The sequence below is a fragment of the Babylonia areolata genome, chromosome 24 (assembly GCF_041734735.1).
Source record: "Babylonia areolata isolate BAREFJ2019XMU chromosome 24, ASM4173473v1, whole genome shotgun sequence".
Classification (NCBI taxonomy): domain Eukaryota; kingdom Metazoa; phylum Mollusca; class Gastropoda; order Neogastropoda; family Buccinidae; genus Babylonia; species Babylonia areolata.
This window is the reverse complement of record NC_134899.1, coordinates 44004730-44029168: the sequence shown is the minus strand read 5'-3', so window position 1 is coordinate 44029168 and position 24439 is coordinate 44004730. Positions and strand designations below refer to the sequence as shown.

General features: G+C 40.6%; 1 protein-coding gene across 1 annotated transcript; it reads right to left on the bottom strand.

Annotated features, from left to right (window-relative positions):
- Nucleotides 1-5516: 5516 nt before the first annotated feature.
- Nucleotides 5517-23834, bottom strand: LOC143298736 (uncharacterized). The gene is made up of 8 exons (XM_076611660.1): nt 23699-23834; nt 22138-22313; nt 21317-21383; nt 18033-18097; nt 16104-16325; nt 12871-13071; nt 11322-11420; nt 5517-6607 (listed from the first exon to the last, which is right to left on the bottom strand). Exons 1-8 carry the CDS (start codon nt 23724-23726, stop codon nt 6443-6445), a joined length of 1023 nt encoding a protein of 340 aa, XP_076467775.1. The 5' UTR covers nt 23727-23834; the 3' UTR covers nt 5517-6442.
- Between the last annotated feature and the right edge of the window lie 605 nt (nt 23835-24439).

Genomic DNA, 24439 nt, shown 5'->3' with positions numbered 1-24439 from the left:
AGAAAGAAAAAAAAAGGCATTGAATTCCTGGTTTGTACAGCTGCATTAAACCTCTGCAGCCGTGTTTCTCTCTGTTGAATAATGAAACACATAAAATCCAGTCATCAGCGGACAAGCTTTCACTGAAACCCTGAAAGGGCATACTCGCTTTTAAGTTTATCTGAAACTTTGATTACTGATGGTTTGACGGGAGCTTCCAGCTTGTTGCTAACTGCAAAACTTTTCCTTTGATCACCAATGTTTTGTTCCTAACTTGTCCCTGCATGATTAAAAGTTTCCAAGGGCATATTGATCATTATCAAAACAGGAAAGAAAGGAAAATTTGTCAGTTGTTTAAAATATGCTCGGGTGGACATTTATCTCTGGGCGGCGTTGGCTTTGTCAGTGTTAATATGGTGTTTGCACAGACTGTTAAAAAAAAAAAAAAATCTCAGCTGGCCTGTTTAAAGGATGTAAAGGTTTTCTTGTGTGTATGTACATATGTATGTATGTGTGTGTGTGTGCAGGAGAGAGAGAGAGAGAGAGAGAGAGACAGAGAGATGCATGGACAAATAACTGCATGGGTGGATTGGGGTGTTGTGCTGTGCGCTCGGCAGAGTTTTTTCAGAACTACAGCCTCTAAAATCAGGAACAAACCAAAATTATCAGCAACACCATGTACATTTGCCTGCAATCATAGAACAGCAGGTGTATCATAGAACATAAAAAAAAATGTAACTGAAAATTTTACACAGATGTTGTAAACATCTGCCTGACCAAATGTAAACAGACTGGCACAAAGCTACTGCCACTTCAGCACAAACCACTTGTCCTTCAGTTGTACTGCTGTTCTTTGTTGAAGTTTTCATAGGAAAAAACATGCAGTTATCAAGATGGTGATAATTATGATCAGTGTGTCTGATGTTCAGTATTTTGCAATGTTAGGCAAGTGTAAAAAACAACAACAACATAAAGAGCAATGCTCACAGGGGACACTCAGCTTGAAGGGAGAATCAGGCAAGCTGAGGAGAAACCCGTCGGTCAAAAAAAAAAAAGCAGAGGGGGAAGGTCTTTGTTGCTGCTCGTCCTGCACAATCAACTTTCCAGTATGAGGCTTGCTGACATGCCTACCTCAGAATCTATCAGTACTACAGCCTCCAAAGTCAGGAACAAACCAAAAATTATCAGCAACACCTTGTAACATTTGCTTGCAATCATAGAAAAAAAAGAAAAGAAAAAAAGCAGTACTGCTACACATACACACCCAATGACCACTGAAAATGTAACTTCCTTTCCACACTATAACATCAGCTGGTATCGCTTCAGCCCAAATCACTTGTCATTCAGTTGAACTGGTGTACTTTGACATTTTCGTAGGAAAAATACAGATATCTTTTGACACTTGCTTTCTTAATTCTTTCCCACAACATATCTGAGTTTTGGGGACTGAATATATGGACGACAATCATCACGACTGCCATGGCTGACTGAAATATCACAATCACGAAAATGGAGGAAAGTGGCAGAATGGTTAAGATGCTTATCTGCCATTTCTGTGTCTGTGAGGGTTTGGGTTCAGATCCCAGTCTCACCCTTTCTCCCAAGTTTGACAGGAGAATCAAACTGAGCATCTTGTCATCCAGATGAGACAATAAGCCGAGGTCCTATGTGCAGAATGCAGATGGCACACTGAAAAAGAACTCATGACAATGAGAGTGTTGTCCTCTGGCAAAATTCTGTAGAAGGAATCCAGTCTGCTAGGTACAGAAATATATGCTACTGAAGGCCTGAAAGAGCACAATGGGTTATGCTGCTGGTCAGGCATCTGCATAGCAGAGTATATGGATTTGTCTGAACACAGTGGCACCTCCTTGAGAAACTGAAACTTGCAAAAAGTTCCAGCTGCTTGCGGCAGAGACTGTCAAACTGCCTCACCTGACTGATTAAGGTCACACAAAAAATCTCAAAAGTTCAGTTGATATTAACAATACTTGATCAAATTTTATTTTCTCTTCATGCGCACACACAATCACATAGACACACACACAAACACACACACGAACACATACACACAGTTACACACACATACACACACAAATGGACACACAATCTGTGCACAGTCAAATTTAAATTTATGTTTCATGTTGTTTATAAACATGTACACAACACACGGACATACTTTGTCAATTTTCTTTTATTTATTTGTTTGTTGTTGTTTTTGTCAGCTTCATCAGATTATAGTAAATTATTTTCTGAAAAATGTTATCAAAGTGATATCACAAAAATTATGGCAAAAACAATGATAATAACTGAAGGACATAATGTCTGCCTGGAAAGATCCTGAAGAGTCATAGCACATACACGACATACGAAGCATGCCTGGTGTCAAGCACACACATGACATGCCCAGTCTGTATCACACACATGGCATTAACAGTCTCCATCACTATGACACCGACAGTCTCCATCACACATATGACATGCCCAGTTTCAGTTTCTCAAAGAGGCGTCACTGTGTTTGGACAAATCCATATACACTACACCACATCTGCTAGGCATGCCTGACCAGCAGCATAACCCAACGTGCTTAATCAGGCCTTGGTGGAGTGATGGCCTAGAGGTAACGCGTCCGCCTAGGAAGTGAGAGAATCTGAGTGCGCTGGTTCGAATCACGGCTCAGCCGCCGATATTTTCTCCCCCTCCACTGGACCTTGAGTGGTGGTCTGGACGCTAGTCATTCGGATGAGACAAACCGAGGTCCCGTGTGCAGCATGCACTTTGCGCACGTAAAAGAACCCATGGCAACAAAAGGGTTGTTCCTGGCAAAGTTCTGTAGAAAAATCCACTTCGATAGGAAAAAAACAAAAACTGCACGTAGGAAAAAATACAAAAAAATGGGTGGCGCTGTAGTGTAGCGACGTGCTCTCCCTGGGGAGAGCAGCCTGAATTTCACACAGAGAAATCTGTTGTGATAAAAAGAAATACAAAATACAAATGCATATTTCTTCTACAGAATTTTTCCAGAGGACAACACTCCAATTGGCACGCGTTCTTTTTCAGTGTGCCATGTGCGTGCTGCACACAGGACCTCGGGTTTATCGTCTCATCCCAGTGACTAAATGCTCAGTTTGATTTGCCAGTCAAACTTGGGAGAAAGGGCGAGAGCAGGATTCGAAACCAGACCCTTTTGGAGTCTGTACAGGCAGCTGAGCATCTTAACCATTCTGCCACCTTCCTCCTTCCCTGATGTGGTGTACCGTACATGGATCAGTATGCTGCGCTTTTGACGCTGCCTTGAAACTGACACTGAAACAGCGCACACAAATCACGGCATTTTCTGCAGTGTCAGTCAGCTCTTTGCTGCCTTCAGCAAACCACTGCCACTCAATTAACAGAGAGCAAACCACAAATGACAGTCATGGAGTGATGGCCTAGAGGTAACGCGTCCGCCTAGGAAGCGAGAGAATCTGAGCGCGCTGGTTTGAATCACGGCTCAGCAGCCGGTATTTTCTCCCCCTCCACTAGACCTTGAGTGGTCTGGACGCTAGTCATTTGGATGAGATGATAAACCGAGGTCCCGTGTGCAGCATGCACTTTGCGCACGTAAAAGAACCCATGGCAACAAAAGGGTTGTTCCTGGCAAAGTTCTGTAGAAAAATCCACTTCGATAGGAAAAAAAACAAATAAAAACTGCACGCAGGAAAAAATACAAAAAAATGGGTGGCGCTGTAGTGTAGCGACGTGCTCTCCCTGGGGAGAGCAGCCTGAATTTCACACAGAGAAATCTGTTGTGATAAAAAGAAATACAAAATACAAATGCATATTTCTTCTACAGAATTTTTCCAGAGGACAACACTCCAATTGGCACGCGTTCTTTTTCAGTGTGCCATGTGCGTGCTGCACACAGGACCTCGGGTTTATCGTCTCATCCCAGTGACTAAATGCTCAGTTTGATTTGCCAGTCAAACTTGGGAGAAAAGGCGAGAGCGGGATTCGAAACCAGACCCTTTTGGAGTCTGTACAGGCAGCTGAGCATCTTAACCATTCTGCCACCTTCCTCCTTCCCTGATGTGGTGTACCGTACATGGATCAGTATGCCGCGCTTTTGACGCTGCCTTGAAACTGACACTGAAACAGCACACACAAATCACGGCATTTTCTGCAGTGTCAGTCAGCTCTTTGCTGCCTTCAGCAAACCACTGCCACTCAATTAACAGAGAGCAAACCACAAATGACAGTCATGGAGTGATGGCCTAGAGGTAACGCGTCCGCCTAGGAAGCGAGAGAATCTGAGCGCGCTGGTTTGAATCACGGCTCAGCAGCCGGTATTTTCTCCCCCTCCACTAGACCTTGAGTGGTCTGGACGCTAGTCATTTGGATGAGATGATAAACCGAGGTCCCGTGTGCAGCATGCACTTAGCGCACGTAAAAGAACCCACGGCAACAAAAGGGTTGTTCTTGGCAAAATTCTGTAGAAAAATCCACTGTGATAGGAAAAACAAATAAAACTGCACGCAGGAAAAAATACAAAAAAATGGGTGGCGCTGTAGTGTAGCGACGCGCTCTCTGTAGGGAGAGCAGCCCGAATTTCACACAGAGAAATCTGTTGTGATGAAAAGAAATACAAATACAAAATCACGAGATGTTGTATCGTGTTGTGCTGTATTGCTTTAATTGTATAGTGTTGCATTGCTATGTATTGTATGGTGTTGTATTGTACTGCTTTGTATAGTGTTGTATTGTACTGTACTGTATAGTGTTGTATTGAATTGTCTTGTGTTGCATTACTTTATATTGCATAGTGTTGTACTGTATCGTATAGTGTTGTATTGTACTGTACTGTATTGTGTTGTGTTGTGCTGCATTGTGTTGTACTGTATTGTATTGTATTAAATTATATTGTATTACTTTTTGTTACAACAGATTTCTCTGTGTGAAAATCAGGCTGCTCTTCACACAGAAAGAGTATGTCACCGCAGTGGCAACACCGCCTTTTTTTCTGTCTGCAAATGTATCAATAGTTAGTTCATATTTTCACAACGAAAAAGGAAATTGCCACAGAATTTTGCTATGAACAAAACACCTCTTTTTTTTGTTCTTTTTTTCTGTCTGCAAATGTATTTATAATTGATACTTTTATTATCAACAAAAAATTTGCTAAATTCTTTGTTATATCCTAGGAACAACTCTTTTGCTGCCATAGGTTCTTTTACATGATCACATAGGTTCTTTTTGTTTTACATGAGTCAAGCGCATGCTGCAAACGGGATCTTGTTTTATCACCTCATCTTCAGTATAAGACTGGCATGCAGATCATCACTCAAGGTCTAGTGGAGAGGGGGGTGGGGGTTTGGGGGGGTTGGATAAAAAAAACAAAACAGGTTCATATGGGAGTCGAACCCTTGAACACTCACTTCCTGGCTGGGTGCATTACCCACTAGGCCACCACTCCACAGTACATGGCCCGAATGATGACGTCACCACAAATGTCTGTCATGGAAACATAATAACAATCCCTATACTTCTAAAATTGACTTCACCACAAATGTCTGTCATGGAAACATAATAACAATCCCTATACTTCTAAAATTATCACAGCACTACAAGAAATGACTTCTGGAAGACTCATGAAATACATAACGATGGCATTCATGTGCTCAGTTTATTACTATAAGCACATACCCTTTCTTTCTTTATTAATCAACTATTAATCAACTGATTCAGTTGTTTAACTGTTGAACATTGCTTCCTTCATTAATTCATTTTTTTTATTTCTTCATTTATTTCTTCATTCATTCATTTATCTATCAATTCATTCAATCATTTATTTTGTTACAAAACTATTCACATTCATTCATCACTCAGACCCTCCATAAATTTTACACTTCTTTGCTCAGTTCACCGGTGCTCAGATTGTGAATTATACGACTTACTCATGAGAATTATACGACTTACTCATTCACTGCAACAAAAATCAACCAGTCTTTGTTTTTATCTTTACAGTATACGACCATTATTCAGCACTTTCAAACTCCAGTATATCAATACTTGATTCAATATTGCTACTGATAAAAAAAAACAACACAGTCATATGAACAAATTTCTTCATCAGGCAAGGTCTGTTATGCGATAGATGAGACATCTTTGAACACTTATCACAAGGTTTTGAAATAGTTCATTTGCTTTTGTTAGATGTACTGTTATGATCAATGACACCAGCTAAACAGCCCTGAGATGGCCTAAACGGTCGGCTGGGCTCTAAACAACATGAATTGAATTGAATAGCAGCACAAACCAAATGCCCATAACATGTGCACTGACAATTTTTTCTCAACAGAGTTCAGTGATAATGAATTATCATTGAAGTACCAACACACAGAGGGAATTTCTTCCTGAAACAGAAAAAACACTTTCCAATCACAGAGACACGCTAAAAATCACAGAGGCAAAGTCACAGCAGGACTCAGAGTGCGCTGGGTATGTTTTTCCGGAACAGCTGGTAGGTGATGTGCCATTCGTTACCTCCCTTGTAGCCGAACACCTCGGAGCAGAAGATGAAGAAGAGTCGCCAGTTGAACTTCTGCTGTTCGCTGTCCGAGCCGTAAGCCTTCTGCAGAATCTCCATCACCTGCCAATCACACACACACACACACACATGCACACACGCACACACACACATGCACACACACAGGTATACACACATGTGCACACATACATGCACACACATACACACACGCACACATACGCACGTGCACACACACACACACACAAAGTTTCAGTGAGGAGTCAAAGCGTACAGACTGATCCATATATGCTACACCACATCTGCTGCAAAACAACAGCAACAAAATAAATACCCACACACAGCCAGACATCAGTCTGTGACACACATATCACTGCAGTATGATGACACTGCTACAGCACAATCACTGAAATCACCATGGAACAATCACTGACACTGCTACAGCATAATCACTGAAATAGCCATGGAACAATCACTGACACTGCTACAGCATAATCACCGAAATCACCATGGAACAATCCCTTGTAGCCGAACACCTCAGAGCAGAAGATGAAGAAGAGTCGCCAGTTGAACTTCTGCTGTTTACTGTCTGAGCTGTAAGCCTTCTGCTACAGCACAATCACTGAAATCACCATGGAACAATCACTGACACTGCTACAGCACAATCACTGAAATCACCATGGCACAATCACTGACACTGCTACAGCACAATCACTGAAATCACCATGGCACAATCACTGACACTGCTACAGCACAATCACTGAAATCACCATGGCACAATCACTGACACTGCTACAGCACAATCACTGAAATCACCATGGCACAATCACTGACACTGCTACAGCACAATCACTGACACTGCTACAGCACAATCACCGAAATCACCATGGCACAATCACTGACACTGCCACAGCACAATCACTGACACTGCTACAGCACAATCACCGAAATCACCATGGCACAATCACTGACACTGCCACAGCACAATCACTGACACTGCTACAGCACAATCACTGAAATCACCATGGCACAATCACTGACACTGCCACAGCACAATCACTGACACTGCTACAGCACAATCACCGAAATCACCATGGCACAATCACTGACACTGCCACAGCACAATCACTGACACTGCTACAGCACAATCACCGAAATCACCATGGCACAATCACTGACACTGCCACAGCACAATCACTGACACTGCTACAGCACAATCATTGAAATCACCATGGCACAATCACTGACACTGCCACAGCACAATCACTGACACTGCTACAGCACAATCACCGAAATCACCATGGCACAATCACTGACACTGCCACAGCACAATCACTGACACTGCTACAGCACAATCATTGAAATCACCATGGCACAATCACTGACACTGCCACAGCACAATCACTGACACTGCTACAGCACAATCATTGAAATCACCATGGCACAATCACTGACACTGCTACAGCACAATCACTGACACTGCTACAGCACAATCACCAAAATCACCATGGCACAATCATTGACACTGCTACAGCACAATCACTGACACTGCTACAGCACAATCATTGAAATCACCATGGCACAATCACTGACACTGCTACAGCACAATCACCATGGCACAATCACTGACACTGCTACAGCACAATCACGGAAATCACCATGGCAAATCAATGACACTGCTACAGCACAATAACTGAAATCACCATGGCACAATCACTGACACTGCTACAGCACAATCACTGAAATCACCATGGCACAATTACTGACACTGCTACAGCACAATCACTGAAATCACCATGGCACAATCACTGACACTGCTACAGCACAATCACAGGCACTGCTACAGCACACTCACTGAAATCACCATGACACAATCACTGACACTGCTACAGCACAATCACCAAAATCACAATGGCACAATCACTGACACTGCTACAGCACAATCATTGAAATCACCATGGCACAATCACTAACACTGCTACAGCACAATAACTGAAATCACCATGGCACAATCACTGACACTGCTACAGCACAATCACTGAAATCACCATGGCACAATCACTGACACTGCTATAGCACAATAACTGAAATCACCACGGCACAATCACTGACACTGCTACAGCACAATCACTGACACTGGTACAGCACAATAACTGAAATCACCAAGGCACAATCACTGACACTGCTACAGCACAATCACTGAAATCACCATGGCACAATCACTGACACTGGTACAGCACAATCACTGCAATCACCACGGCACAATCACTGACACTGCTACAGCACAATCACTGAAATCACCATGGCACAATCACTGACACTGCTATAGCACAATAACTGAAATCACCACGGCACAATCACTGACACTGCTACAGCACAATCACTGACACTGGTACAGCACAATCACTGCAATCACCACGGCACAATCACTGTCACTGCTACAGCACAATCACTGAAATCACCATGGCACAATCACTGACACTGCTACAGCACAATCACTGAAATCACCACGGCACAATCACTGACACTGCTACAGCACAATCACTGAAATCACCATGGCACAATCACTGACACTGCTACAATACAATCACTGAAAAGAAGAAGGTGATGACACAGCGACCAGACCAATGGACAGACAGACCTAGCCCAAGAACAAAGAGGACAAAGATGATGATGACACAGTGACCAGACCAGTGGACAGACAGACCTAGCCCAAGAACACAGAGGACAAAGAAGATGATGTCGACAGTGACTAGACCAGTGGACAGACCTAGCCCAAGAACAAAGAGGAAAAAAAAGATGATGATGACACAGTGACCAGACCAGTGGACAGACAGACCTAGCCCAAGAACAAAGAGGACAAAGAAGATGATGACACAGTGACCAGACCAGTGGACAGACAGACCTAGCCCAATAACAAAGAGGACAAAGAAGATGATGACACAGTGACCAGACCAGTGGACAGACCTAGCCCAAGAACACAGAGGACAAAGATGATGACACAGTGACCAGACCAGTGGACAGACCTAGCCCAAGAACACAGAGGACAAAGAAGATGATGATGACACAGTGACCAGACCAGTGGACAGACCTAGCCCAAGAACACAGAGGACAAAGAAGATGATGACGACACAGTGACCAGTGGACAGACCTAGCCCAAGAACACAGAGGACAAAGAAGATGATGATGACACAGTGACCAGACCAAAGGACAGACCTAGCCCAAGAACAAAGAGAACAAAGAATGTGATGATGACACAGTGACCACACCAGTGGACAGACAGACCTAGCCCAAGAACAAAGAGGACAAAGAAGATGATGACACAGTGACCAGACCAGTGGACAGACAGACCTAGCCCAATAACAATGAGGACAAAGAAGATGATGTCGACAGTGACCAGACCAGTGGACAGACAGACCTAGCCCAAGAACACAGAGGACAAAGAAGATGGTGACACAGTCATCAGACCAGTGGACAGACCGAGCCCAAGAACACAGAGGACAAAGAAGATGATGACACAGTCATCAGACCAGTGGACAGACCAAGCCCAAGAACACAGAGGACAAAGAAGATGACACAGTCATCAGACCAGTGGACAGACCAAGCCCAAGAACACAGAGGACAAAGAAGATGACACAGTCATCAGACCAGTGGACAGATCTAGCCCAAGAACACAGAGGACAAAGAAGTAGATGATGACACAGTGACCAGACCAGTGGACAGACAGAACTAGCCCAATAACAAAGAGGACAAAGATGATGATGACACAGTGACCAGACCAGTGGACAGACAGACCTAGCCCAATAACAAAGAGGACAAAGAAGATGATGACGACAGTGACTAGACCAGTGGACAGACCTAGCCCAAGAACACAGAGGACAAAGAAGATGATGACGACACAGTGACCAGTGGACAGACCTAGCCCAAGAACACAGAGGACAAAGAAGATGATGACACACTCACCAGACCAGTGGACAGACAGACCTAGCCCAAGAACAAAGAGGACAAAGAAGAAGATGACACAGTGACCAGACCAGTGGACAGACCTAGCCCAAGAACACAGTGGACAAAGAAGAAGATGACACACTCACCAGACCAGTGGACAGACAGATCTAGCCCAATAACAAAGAGGACAAAGAAGAAGATGACACAGTGACCAGACCAGTGGACAGACCTAGCCCAAGAACACAGTGGACAAAGAAGAAGATGACACACTCACCAGACCAGTGGACAGACAGATCTAGCCCAATAACAAAGAGGACAAAGAAGAAGATGACACAGTGACCAGACCAGTGGACAGACCTAGCCCAAGAACACAGTGGACAAAGAAGAAGATGACACACTCACCAGACCAGTGGACAGACAGATCTAGCCCAATAACAAAGAGGACAAAGAAGAAGATGACACAGTGACCAGACCAGTGGACAGAAAGACCTAGCCCAAGAACACAGAGGACAAAGAATGTGATGATGACACAGTGACCAGACCAGTGGACAGAACTAGCCCAAGAACACAGAGGACAAAGAAGAAGATGACACAGTGACCAGACCAGTGGACAGACAGACCTAGCCCAAGAACACAGAGGACAAAGATGATGATGACACAGTGACCAGACCAGTGGACAGAACTAGCCCAAGAACAAAGAGGACAAAGAAGATGATGATGACACAGTGACCAGACCAGTGGACAGACCTAGCCCAAGAACAAAGAGGACAAAGAAGATGATGATGACACAGTGACCAGACCAGTGGACAGACCTAGCCCAAGAACAAAGAGGACAAAGAAGATGACGACACAGCGACCAGACCAGTGGACAGACCTGATCCCTGTTGGTGTCCATTTTGGCAAGCCAGGCATCCAGTGTCCTCTGGTAGTGCTGACCACTGAGCACCCAGGACTCCACCAAGCTGAGGTCTCTCTGCAGGAACACACACACACACACACACACACACACACATACATAAGCACACAGACATGCAAACGTGCACATACACCAAGCAAACACACACACACGCGGATGTGTGCACTCACGCACGCACACAACACATGCATGCATGCGCACATGCACACACACACACATACACACACACATACTCACGCTCACGCACACATACACAAACACAAGCGCACACATACAGGATTCAATACTTTCACCCCTTTTGGGATTCATCCTTTATCCTTTCTTTTCTCCTTTAACCACCATCCCACCCATATCCCCCCACTTCCCAAACACAAACACACACCCACGCCCATGACAAGTTTTATATCAAAGTGAAAAGATGCTAAATCAAAGAAAGAACACACACACACAAACACACACACACACACACACACACACACACACACACACACAACATTCAAGACTTGATTTCCTTTCACCCCCTTTTGGGGTATGGAGAACTACAAACAGAAAAACAAAAGGACCTACAGAACAAGAAACCAACTAATGAAGGAACTGTGTCAACAAGATTCATGTATTGAATACAATGTGTAACCAATGCAAGCTATATCAACACCGACACCCACACCCACACATACCTCACCTATACAATACATACTGATGGTACAACTGTAAAATCTGAGATTATAAACCCAATGCCAGGGGCAGCTGTTTTTAACACTACCATTGAAACACTACAGATTGTAAAGTATTGTTTGTATTGTACTGTATTGTATTGTTTGCATTGCATTGTATTGTATTGCTTGTATTGTATTGTTTGTATTGCATTGCGTTGTACTGTAGTGTGTTGTGTTGTGTTGATTTGTACTGCATTGTATTGCACTGCATTGTACTGTATTGTATACTATTGTAAAATCAATGAACAGCACCACACCAATGGAGATGCTGGAAAAATATGGACTGAGAACTGAAAATGAAAACTGCATCGTATTTCTAAAAAACATTCTGTATGCATAAATCATGACAGTTTTATTCAGTTTCTTGTTGTTGTGAAGGCAAAAACTAACCTGGATATAAGTCACAAAATGAAAAGAAGCCAACCAAATGAAACTGAACAAAAAAACAACAATAAAACACACACAAAATAAAACCCAACAGCCAACAACCTAAACCCACAACAAAAAGTGATGACTGGCCTCCCCAAGAAACAGAAATGTACGTGTCACATGAAGAACATGTCATACTTAATACAGTATTTTCCACACAACACCATTCATTCTTGAAACGGCTCTGTAAACTGAAATTTGGATATTTCTTTTACTGTATTTTAGCTAGTGTGCATGTGTGCGTGTGTGTGATTGTGTGTGTTTTTCTTGTGTGTTTTTTTTTTCTCTTTCTTTTCTTCAAACAAGAAACAGAAACAGAGGACATACACACAAGCACATGGCACATGGGAGATAATTCAGACCTGGAAGTGCAGGAAGAGGTCCATGGAAGGCATTGTCCCCCCTGTGAAAAAGTTCTTGGCCATCCACTCGGTGTCGGAGCCCGGCTTCACGTCAAAGGCGTAGGGGTGCTGGCGGTGACAGAACACTTGCAGGAACAGCAGTCCACTGGGCTTCAGCCAGGTGGACACACGTTGGAACAGCAGCTCATAGTTCTTCATGTGCTGCAACAAGAGGGCAGCGATTCATTACTCTTTTTTTTTTTTCCTGTTCTTTTCATTTTCACGCACCAAAAAGTTTTCATAAAAAAATCTGATACCAAGGATGCTACACTATAGCATTACATATACAAATACACAAGAGAAAAAAAAAACAACAACAACCTCAAAACCACACCATAAATAATTAAATGAAGAAACATTACATAAAGAGTCCTATCATTTCAACTTTTCCCCCTCTTTGCCTATTTGTCTTTATTTCTGATGTGTATTTTGAACATTTCCATGAACTTATGGAATGAAGGACAAAAGTGATATTTCCTGAGGTTACATATATCCAAGCATATCATCAACATAACATATGAAACATACTGATAGACTGTATCACTGAGACATAGCTTTTGACATAAATAATAAGGGATAATGTCAAACCACAAAAAGCATATAATATATTATACATTATATACATGCATGTACTTATTGTAACATTTCACACCACTCAGGCAACAACAGAAGGCTTGTTCAAATAAAACAAGACTAATTACAGGTCTCCAGCAAACCACTGTCTTTCAGTTACATCATCTCACAGCATTGTACAAGTCTCACATAAATGCACATTTACCAACAGAATGTCACATCACAAGCCACACGAGTTTGCAAGACTGAATCTATTATACATTTTACCATTTCCTTCATATAAGACATGTGAGAATTTTAATTTTTTTTCATTAAAGGAGATATCCAAGAGAAAAAACAACAATAACATCAACACACTCACACACACAAAGCAACAAACATATCCAAAAAATATCCTGGACAAATACAGATAAATATACATGCACACAAGAACAAAAGACAATAAAAAAAATTATGAGGATAGGCCTATGTCAGTTGAACTAACTAGTGAACAGAATGAAAAGGCAAGACAGATAGGGAGATAGCAGGTAGAAAAGGCAACTATTCTGAAGAAAACAAACAAACAAAAAAGATGAATTGCAATTCCTGTTTCTTCATGTGCTTCAACATTAAGGCCAGACACGGTAGTGAAATTTTGACCAAAATCATGATTTTTTGTGATTTTCGTTTTTTTTGCATAATTTGCTTCTTCATCATCTAACCTTTATATTCCGTTTCACCTGGGTACTATATTCACTTAAATAAAGCTTCAAACAGCATCAACATGTGTGATTTCTTGTGAGTACAAGCACATCTCTTTCTTTTCCTGTTTTCTCAGTTTTGTGTTTTGTCCTTGTAATACCATTTTTCAAAATGCTAATGCTCAAAAACTTTAAAAGATAGCATGTTCAAACTTGGTACTTTCTTTCTTTATGTATTCATCTTTATTATAGTGCAGTGGTTTGTATAGTACTAGTAAAAGAATGAATATACACTCATTTGAAAAAAATTATGTCAAGGAATTTATACACATTTCAACAACAACAACAAAATGTATTTATTCAAATTCCAAAATACCACTGCACTATAATAAAGAACAAATACAAATAAATCAAATAAAACAAACAGAAATAACATATCTGTAAAGGTACCGAAGTTATAAGCTTTTAATTTTTTTTTTTTGTCGGCCATTTTGGATTCGTTTCCATGGAAACCGTCATGACAAATTGCACAAAATGACCTTTTTAGACATGTTTAGTCCAATATCTTTGCATACCATGTCACAAAAAGCCATGAACCTCAAGTTTATTTCATACATTTTATACTACCATGTCTGGCCTTAAGTCAGCAATTGATGGTTTTTCAGTCATATTTTGCGAATTCAACGAGATAGTTTACAACACATTGTTCCTCTGATTCTGAAACAACAAGCTAGGTTAGCCCTGGCCCTCAACTGACAAACAGGCATACCCAAATCCCACCCAACACATGCACACACACAGAGACAAAGACACACAGCACACACACAGAGACAAAGACACACACACACATACACACTAACAAATACATTTCCACTCACTCACACAGGGACACACACACAAAGACATTTACATACACACACACATACAACCCCCACCCACTCCTCAACCCCCCCACCCCCGTCTAATATCACTCAACAATGAAAAGATGTTAAACTAAAGAAAGAAACATCACATGCTATGTGCTTCTCAACAAACAGACCTGTAGACAAAGGCAAGCGACTGACCTTAATGCGGCCCATTTTCCTTCTTGTTTTTATTTCCCTTCAACATATCTTTCCCTTCAGCATATAGTGTATTTCAACTTGATGTATTTACGTATTTATTCATTTTGTCTTACTATCTTCATTTTTGTCTTATCGCATTACCATCTTATTATAATTATCTTTTTTTCATTTTCATGTTAATGTTTTTACACATACCAAGGGCAGGCTCTTAAGGCCTGATCAACACAAAGACATGGTCAAGCATCTTCAACCTTGTTTTTCTTCTTTATTTTTTTTTTTTTTTCAGCAGATGTTGTTTAGTGTACATAGTGTACATGGATCTGCCCGCACACTCTGATGGCTCTCAAAGTCAGATCAGCACACTAAGTTACAGTGGCTATCAGGCATCTCCAATGTTTTTGAAAAAACAAACAAAAAAAACAACAACAAAAAAACAACAAAAAAACCAACAACAACAACAACAAAAAAAACAAACAAATATAAAATCATTGTTATTATTCTTTTTTTTTTTTTTTTTTTTTAAATTATCATTTTTTTTCTTTAAAAAAAAAAAAAAGCAAAAAAACCCCCATAAAAATAAAATCATTGTTATTCTTTTTTAATTTTTATTGTTATCATCTTTTTTTTTGTCTTTTTTCTTTTTTTTTTTACAGCAGATGTTGTTTAGTGTACATAGTGTGCATATGTATCTTCCCACATGCTCTGACAGCTCCTCTTCTTTATTCATGGGCTGCAACTCCCATACGTTCACTCGTACGCAACGCACACAAGTGGGCTTTTACGCACATGACCATTTTTACCCCGCCATGTAGGCAGCCATACTCTGTTTTCGGGAGTGAGAGCTCCTGGAAACTGAAATGGAACAGGAAAAACCGACCTCAAACATCTCGATGGAGACGATCCGGTCAAAGCGGCTGGCGGTGTGGAAGGTGTTGGCGTCAGCAGTGATGACCTGCAGGCGTTCTGCGAACCCTCGCTGCTGCGCCCTCGCCTCGATCAGCTGACGCTGGGTGCCGGAGTTTGAGACGCATGTCACGCGGCACCTGGGGAACTTCTCGCACACGTACAGCCCGAAGGAACCCCAGCCGCAGCCCAGATCCTGAAGAAAGGGGAGATAAGACTTGCTGAGGCGCTAAAGCTTTGTTCGATATTCATTTATTTATTTGTTTATTCATCTGTTTATTTATTTATTTATTCATCTACTTATTCATTCATTATTTATTTATTCATTTGTCTTATTCATTTATCTATTTATTTGTTTATTCATTTATCTATTCAATCACTTTAATTGATTTTTCACAAAAAAGACAGAAAAAGCAACATCAGAAAAAAACATAAGCAAAAACAATTTCAGCAACATTTGACATACACAACGCTCATTCATTCAAATGCGTCGAGAATGCAGCAGATTCGACAGAACACGCCACTTGCACACATGCATGCTCACAAGCATACACCTTCCAGGCACATACACATAATAATAACAATAATAACAGTAATCATAATGAATACTTGTTGAGTGCTTGCCTCCCTTAAAGGGAGCTTTACAAGAAACATTAAACACACATACATATGCAACAACTTAAGAAGAAAAAAGATTTAACGCACAAAAGCATAAAACAGATTCAAAGACTACGCATATTACATTACATAATTACACACTCACACACTCACACACACACATACACACACACATAGTCAATGGTATCGAAAGCGGTAGAAAGATCGACACAGATTTTACCATTGTCAAAGAATGTTAAAATATCATTCATAATCTTAACAAATGCAGTTTCAGTGCTATAATGAGGTCTGTAAGCTGACTCGAAAGGTCTGAGTAAATTGTTGTAAGTCAAATAGTCACTAAGCTTCAAAAGAATGAGACACTCAGACAACAGCAAGGGAAGATCTGAAACAGGACAGTAATTCTTCATATCGTCGGGATCAAAATATGGGATATACTTTCCACATACATTTATACACCACACTTCATTTATTAAATTCATTCATTATAGGTCTGATTAACCCCCTTTTCTCTTTTTTGGCTGAAAATGAATGTCTAATATTAAGAAAAACCACTCTTCACACAGCCTTGATGGTAATTAACTAAAGTAAAAAGTAACTGGAACATTACAATACTATTTTTTCAACACTGTCCATTTTTCATTCACGTCACTTCACCATTCTTCATCAATCCAAAATTAGATTTCAGCCTGTGTCAGCCTGGGCCCTTTGCATAAATGCACGCACACATACACACACACACACACAATACACACATGCACACACACACTACTCACACGCACACACACACACAATACACACACACACACACAATCCTCACACACACACACACACACACAATCCTCACACGCGCACACACACACACACACACAATCCTCACACGCACACACACACACACACACACAATCCTCACACACACACACACACACAATCCACACACACACACACACACACACACACAATCCTCACACACACACACACACACAATCCTCACACACACACACACACACACACACAATACTCACACACACACACACACAATCCTCACACACACACACACACAATCCTCACACACACACACACACACACAATCCTCACACACACACAATTACACATACCATGACCGAGTGCCCATCTTCAAGGCGTGACAGTTCACAGTACTTCTGAAGTGAAGCACACACACACATACACACACACACACAATCCTCACACACATACACACACACAATACTCACAGACACACACACACAAACACACACAATACACACACACAAATTACACATACCATGACTGAGTGCCCATCTTCAAGGCGTGACAGTTCACAGTACTTCTGAAGTGAAGCTTCTTCCGCTGAAAAAAATAAATCTCTCTCTCCATCATAAACACCCCGTTATTTGTATAAACATATCATCGTTCTCCTCTATACACACCATTTCCTGCTGTCAACACATTGTCTATATACATTACCATCTGCTGTAAAACACATCACCACATTTGCAAAGAGGCATTTTAACCCCTTAACTGGTTGCACCTTGGTGAAATCAGATCAGCGTGTATGAATCTTAAGTGTAGTTTCTACTTTCTGTGTGCTTTTGATGGGTGAACATAATTTATCTGAACAAAAGTTTTCAAGTCCCAAGAGAAGACGAAGAAGACGCTGAAATCTAGAACAACAGTTGACATCCTGACCTGTAAGTAAGGTCAATGTTGTCACAGATAACAGCCATCACTGACGAGCTTTCTTGTCAGCAGCTAAGGGGTTAAACAAAAGACTACTGACAGCTATAGGGGTGAATGTGACCACAGTGGTCAAATGCCTCTCAAAAAAAAAAAAAAGAAAAAAAAAAAGAAAAAGAAAAAGAAAAAAGAAAAAAAAAAGAAAAGAAAAAAAAAAGAGAGAAGGTGGTGTTTTGAAGACACTAATAAAAAGCAATCCAGTTAAGTAACAGACAATCCCACATAAAACTGACTAATGTAACTGAGTTTACTAAAATCATATATATTCTACCTTGACAAAGGTATGTACTGACTGAAAATTTTGATAGTTTTTTTTTTCTTTTAACTTTTTTTAAACATGGCATTTTTGTGTGTTTCTTGTTCAAACAAAGCAATAAAAAAAAAAAAAAAATTGCTTGTTCCACATTCACAAGACAATTCTTACTTGGTTCGAATATATTCCATGAGTATGAGTTTTAAACACACTGGACATGAGAACACACAACCAAGTACTTCTGAGTTGTCTAGGAGGAGGCTGGTTGAGCCAGTACACACACACATTTGCTGGTGAGAGCAACAGCTTACTCAGCTTTATTTATTTACATTCTACATTTTATTCTAATCTTAGTGAATATCTGTACCTAGGTATAGACAATAAAACAGTCTTGAGTCTTCAGATTAGGAAGATTTCCCCTCCAAACAGGTAAGTGATAAAAACACCATTGACAGCACTGGAAGTTAAAATGTACTTTGAGCTGGAATGAATTCCACAACCGTTAAAATAATCAGTTTCAGAATTTATACTGTTTTTGCAGATACTGGGCAGTCATACCTTATACGTCAATACAGCAGGCTTAGATATGTCCCTGTGTGAGAGATCTTGAGATGGCTGCATCTGATAGGATGTATTTATGGCACACTAACAGTGCTGGAGGCATTGAGACAGAATCATTTTGGCGTTAGACATCAGAGTTGAGGCCCCTTTTCAGCATGGTATGTGTCCTTGGGAAAGGCACTTTATTCCATTTTCCTACCTCCACTCAGGTGTGAATGAGTACCTGCCTTCAATTGAAAGGCACTTTACTTCATTTTCCTACCTTCGCTCAGGTGTGAATGAGTACCTGCCTTCAATTGAAAGGCACTTTACTTCATTTTCCTACCTCCACTCAGGTGTGAATGAGTACCTGCCTTCAATTGAAAGGCACTTTACTTCATTTTCCTACCTCCACTCAGGTGTGAATGAGTACCTGCCTTCAATTGAAAGGCACTTTACTTCATTTTCCTACCTTCGCTCAGGTGTGAATGGGTACCTGACTTCAATTGAAAGGCACTTTACTTCATTTTCCTACCTCCACTCAGGTGTGAATGAGTACCTGCCTTCAATTGAAAGGCACTTTACTTCATTTTCCTACCTTCGCTCAGGTGTGAATGACCTGACTTCAATTGAAAGGCACTTTACTTCATTTTCCTACCTTCGCTCAGGCGTGAATGGGTACCTGACTTCAATTGAAAGGCACTTTATTCCATTTTCATACCTCCACTCAGGTGTGAATGGGTACCTGCCTTCAATTGAAAGGCACTTTACTTCATTTTCCTATCTTCGCTCAGGTGTGAATGACCTGACTTCAACTGAAAGGCACTTTACTTCATTTTCCTACCTTCGCTCAGGCGTGAATGGGTACCTGACTTCAATTGAAAAGCACCTTACTTCATTTTCCTACCTTCGCTCAGGTGTGAATGGGTACCTGACTTCAATTGAAAGGCACTTTACTTCATTTTCCTACCTCCACTCAGGTGTGAATGAGTACCTGCCTTCTATTGAAAGGCACTTTACTTCATTTTCCTACCTTCGCTCAGGTGTGAATGGGTACCTGCCTTCAATTGAAAGGCACTTTACTTCATTTTCCTACCTTCGCTCAGGTGTGAATGGGTACCTGCCTTCAATTGAAAGGCACTTTACTTCATTTTCCTACCTTCACTCAGGTGTGAATGGGCACCTGACTTCAACTGAAAGGCACTTTACTTCATTTTCATACCTTCGCTCATGTGTGAATGGGTACCTGACTTCAATTGAAAAGCACTTTACTTCATTTTCATACCTTCGCTCAGGTGTGAATGAGTACCTGCCTTCAATTGAAAGGCACTTTACTTCATTTTCCTACCTTCGCTCAGGTGTGAATGGGTACCCGACTTCAATTGAAAGGCACTTTACTTCATTTTCCTACCTTCGCTCAGGTGTGAATGGGTACCTGCCTTCAATTGAAAGGCACTTTACTTCATTTTCCTACCTTCGCTCAGGTGTGAATGGGTACCCGACTTCAATTGAAAGGCACTTTACTTCATTTTCATACCTTCGCTCAGGTGTGAATGGGTACCTGACTTCAATTGTGGAATTTATAACATTTCAGTAAAAGCTGTATTTTTTTTTTTAGTTTGACAATACCGAATGGCTGAGAGTTGCTTGGGCAAGAAATGATATTGAAGATCATAACCATGACCAATGTGCTTCCTCAACTTTTGCTGGTTGTGCATGTGTATGAGTGCGTGCGTGCATGCGTGTGTGTGTGTGTGTGTGCACGTGTGCATGCATGCATGAGTGTGTGTGTGTGTGCGTGTGTGTGTGTGTGTGTGTGTGTGTGTGTGTGTGTGTGAGTGTGAGTGTTCATGTGTACACATGCTTGCTCATGTATAGTGTACTTGATGTATACATGAATGTTTATGTAAGTATTATTCATTTATTGTATTTATTTACTGCATACGCCACAAGCTTCCTGCCTGGGAGATGTGAGAGTCAACCTGCATGATCTTTTTTCTTTAAAAAAAAAAAAAATTTTTAATGTGAAATGTGTTTACCTTCATCCAGAGTGTTGATACCCTCTGGCCAGTAACAACAGCTGTATTTGAGACGACTGCCGAGCACCTGGTATTCCAACATCCAAAAGAGGTGTCACTGAATATGGCTCACCTCTACTTGTTCATGGTCCATATATAAACAAATAATCACACACACAAAAAAAAAGAAAGAAAGAAAAAAAGAAAAAAAGAGAGAGAAGGTGGTGTTTTGAAGACAGCAATTACAAGCAAACCAGAGAAGTAACAAATAATTCCACAAACAACTGACTAATGTAGCTGAGTTTACTAAAATCATATGTATTCATCCTTGACAAAGGTATGTAGTGACTCAAAATTTTGATAGTTTTAATTTTTTTTTATATTACCAAATATAGATATACATATTATCCACTCACACACACACACACACACACACACACACACACATATATATATATATATATATATATATATACAGACAGATATGATAGTTAAAAAGACAGAAAACAACAACAAAAAAGGATGGCATTTCATTGTGAGAACTCTCACAGAGAAGACCGAAGAGCAGCCCGGATTCCACACAGATCAAGTAACCTGGTGTGACAATAAGTAATACAGTGCAACACAATACAATACAATACAAAACAATGTAACACAATACACTACACCACACTACATACACTACACTACACAACACTACACTACAATACAACTGTTGCCGCTTCCGCCATGACCAGTGCTATTGCTGCAAACACTACTTGTACAATAACTACGCCAGCTGCTTCCACACTGTCCTCTGCAACAATTTACAGCAATATACAAACTACAGTTTTGTCACTCACAGTCAGGAAGAAGTCAGTGGGCACTTCATAGTGCTGCTCGTTGGCCTTGTCTGTGTCCTCGGCAATGCCGGAGTGTCGCAGTCGAGACAGGAACCGTTTCTTGAAGTGGTGCTGCTTCTCCACATCTCCCCCACACTCCAGCTTCTGGATCCATACTGCCATGTTCTGCCGCACAGCTGCCATGCACAACTGTCTTTTTTGTGGTGTTTTTCCCAAATTTTTGTTGTCATTGAAATTTTACATTATAGGAAACATGCAGACATACATTAATAATGACAGTAAGTGGAATAAACATGACGGAATGAAGAATTGCTTATAAACCACAGTAATCTCTGAATTATCTTTTTTTGTTGTTGTTGTAGCTGAAAAGACAAAACAGATGAAATACTGGCATGTAAACCGATGTAATTAACAAAAATTAATGAAATTTTGGGAGAGCTCTGAATCTGCGTCTTGCCAGCTCTGTGAACTCGAACTCATCCCCAGACTACACTAATTTATACATGACCAATATCATGAATATGCATAAACATATATCTACATATCTCTATGGGGGAAGGGGGGGGGGCGTTAGGGGGGCTAAGGGGAGGTAAGGGGGGAGGATCTGGGAGGGGGGGGGAGAGAGCAAGAGAGAAATAGGAAGAGAGAGAGAGAGAGAGAGAGAGAGAGAGAGAGAGAGAGAGAGAGAGAGAGAGAGAGAGAGAGAGAGAGAGAATATTGTACCATGGCAAAATTTCAAGTAGAAAAATCTTTCGGGTTAAATTTTCAAGTAGAACATTTCAAAGTTGGTTTAACAAAAGAAATCAATTATTAAATGTTACAACTATTATGTCCAATTATTACATTTCATTAAAATTCATTCCTATACAACCTACATAGAGACAACATGCTTCCATTATCTATAAAATGGGATGTTTGTTAAGGTAACTAACTGATTGAAAATTACCTTTAAAATTACCGAAACTATAATGACTGTCTATAATATTTCAATTTGATCATTACACTACCCATGTGTTATACCAAATGTCTAACAAATCTTGAAATCATAACAGCTTTTACATTTTACAGTCATTTAAAAGAGGTTTGCTGGAAAATAAATGAATAATTAAATGGTTGCTATCAGGATGAGATGTAATGTTTCACAAAATAATTATCACCTTGTGACTATGTGGAGCATGTTTTATGCCAGGATGGGATACAGAATCACAAGCACAGCATTATGCTTGTAAGGTAATTAATTACTTAGTAATTACTAAATTAGTAAAAGGTTCATTGATCTAACGGATATCACACGTGCACTGGTAAAATAAAATGTTGTGAGTAGTCTTAATAATTATTATTGGTTAAAAAAAAAAAAAAAGTGTAGCGACGCACTCTCCCTGGTGAGAGCAGCCCGAATTTCACACAGAGAAATCTGTTGTGACAAAAAGAGAAATACAATACTTTCTTTTTCATTCATCCGACACAACCTTTGACCCTGAATATCATTAAAATTACTATGACGAGGGTGTCAGTTTGAACATTGACACGAACAACAGCGGAATCGAGATGGACAACTCACCTTCTCTCAGTGTGTCGTCCGAAGCCATGTTACTAATACCTTAAATTCATAAACCGAGTCTTCAAAACTACTGGGCTTTTTTCGCTGAAAATTGCCAACAATGTTGCTAAGTTATCTGCAAGGTACAACAGCGAACTTTGACCGCTACTTGGTTTCTACCTTGTGAGGAATTGACCATTTGAGAACAGACGGCACCTTAAGGAGGAGGGTTTCAGTTTCAGTTTCAGTAGCTCAAGGAGGCGTCGCTGCGTTCGGACAAATCCATAAACGCTACACCACATCTGCCAAGCAGATGCCTGACCAGCAGCGTAACCCAACGCGCTTAGTCAGGCCTTGAGAAAAAAAGAAAAAACAGAAGGTGAATAAATAATAGATAAGTTTACATAAAAAAAAGAAAAAAGTAAATAATAATTATAATATAAAAAGGTAGTAGTAATAATAATAATAATAATAATAATAATAGTAGTAAACAAATAAGACAACAATGATGATAAATAAGCAAATAAATGTAAACTGAACATGAAGACACACATTCACACATACACCCACACATGCATAACAGATATGCACCAAACATGCAGTTTCACAGATACGAAAGCACAGTCAAATACACTATATAAACGTACATGAGCTCCAACACACACACACACACACACATTACCCTGCACCTCCTCTTCCCCCCTCCTCCACACACTCATTTCTAGTCTACATATCGCAGCTTCCACGGCACACACACACACA

What these genes read in the sequence shown, in the direction of transcription:
- LOC143298736 (XM_076611660.1), bottom strand. Translation starts at nt 23,726, where the DNA reads ATGGCTTCGGACGACACACTGAGAGAAG. An exon ending in ACCTCTTCCTGCACTTCCAG is followed by an intron (nt 11,421 to 12,870) that starts GTCTGAATTATC and finishes GTGTTCCTGCAG; the next exon opens with AGAGACCTCAGCTTGGTGGA. An exon ending in TGGACACCAACAGGGATCAG is followed by an intron (nt 6,608 to 11,321) that starts GTCTGTCCACTG and finishes TGTGATTGGCAG; the next exon opens with GTGATGGAGATTCTGCAGAA.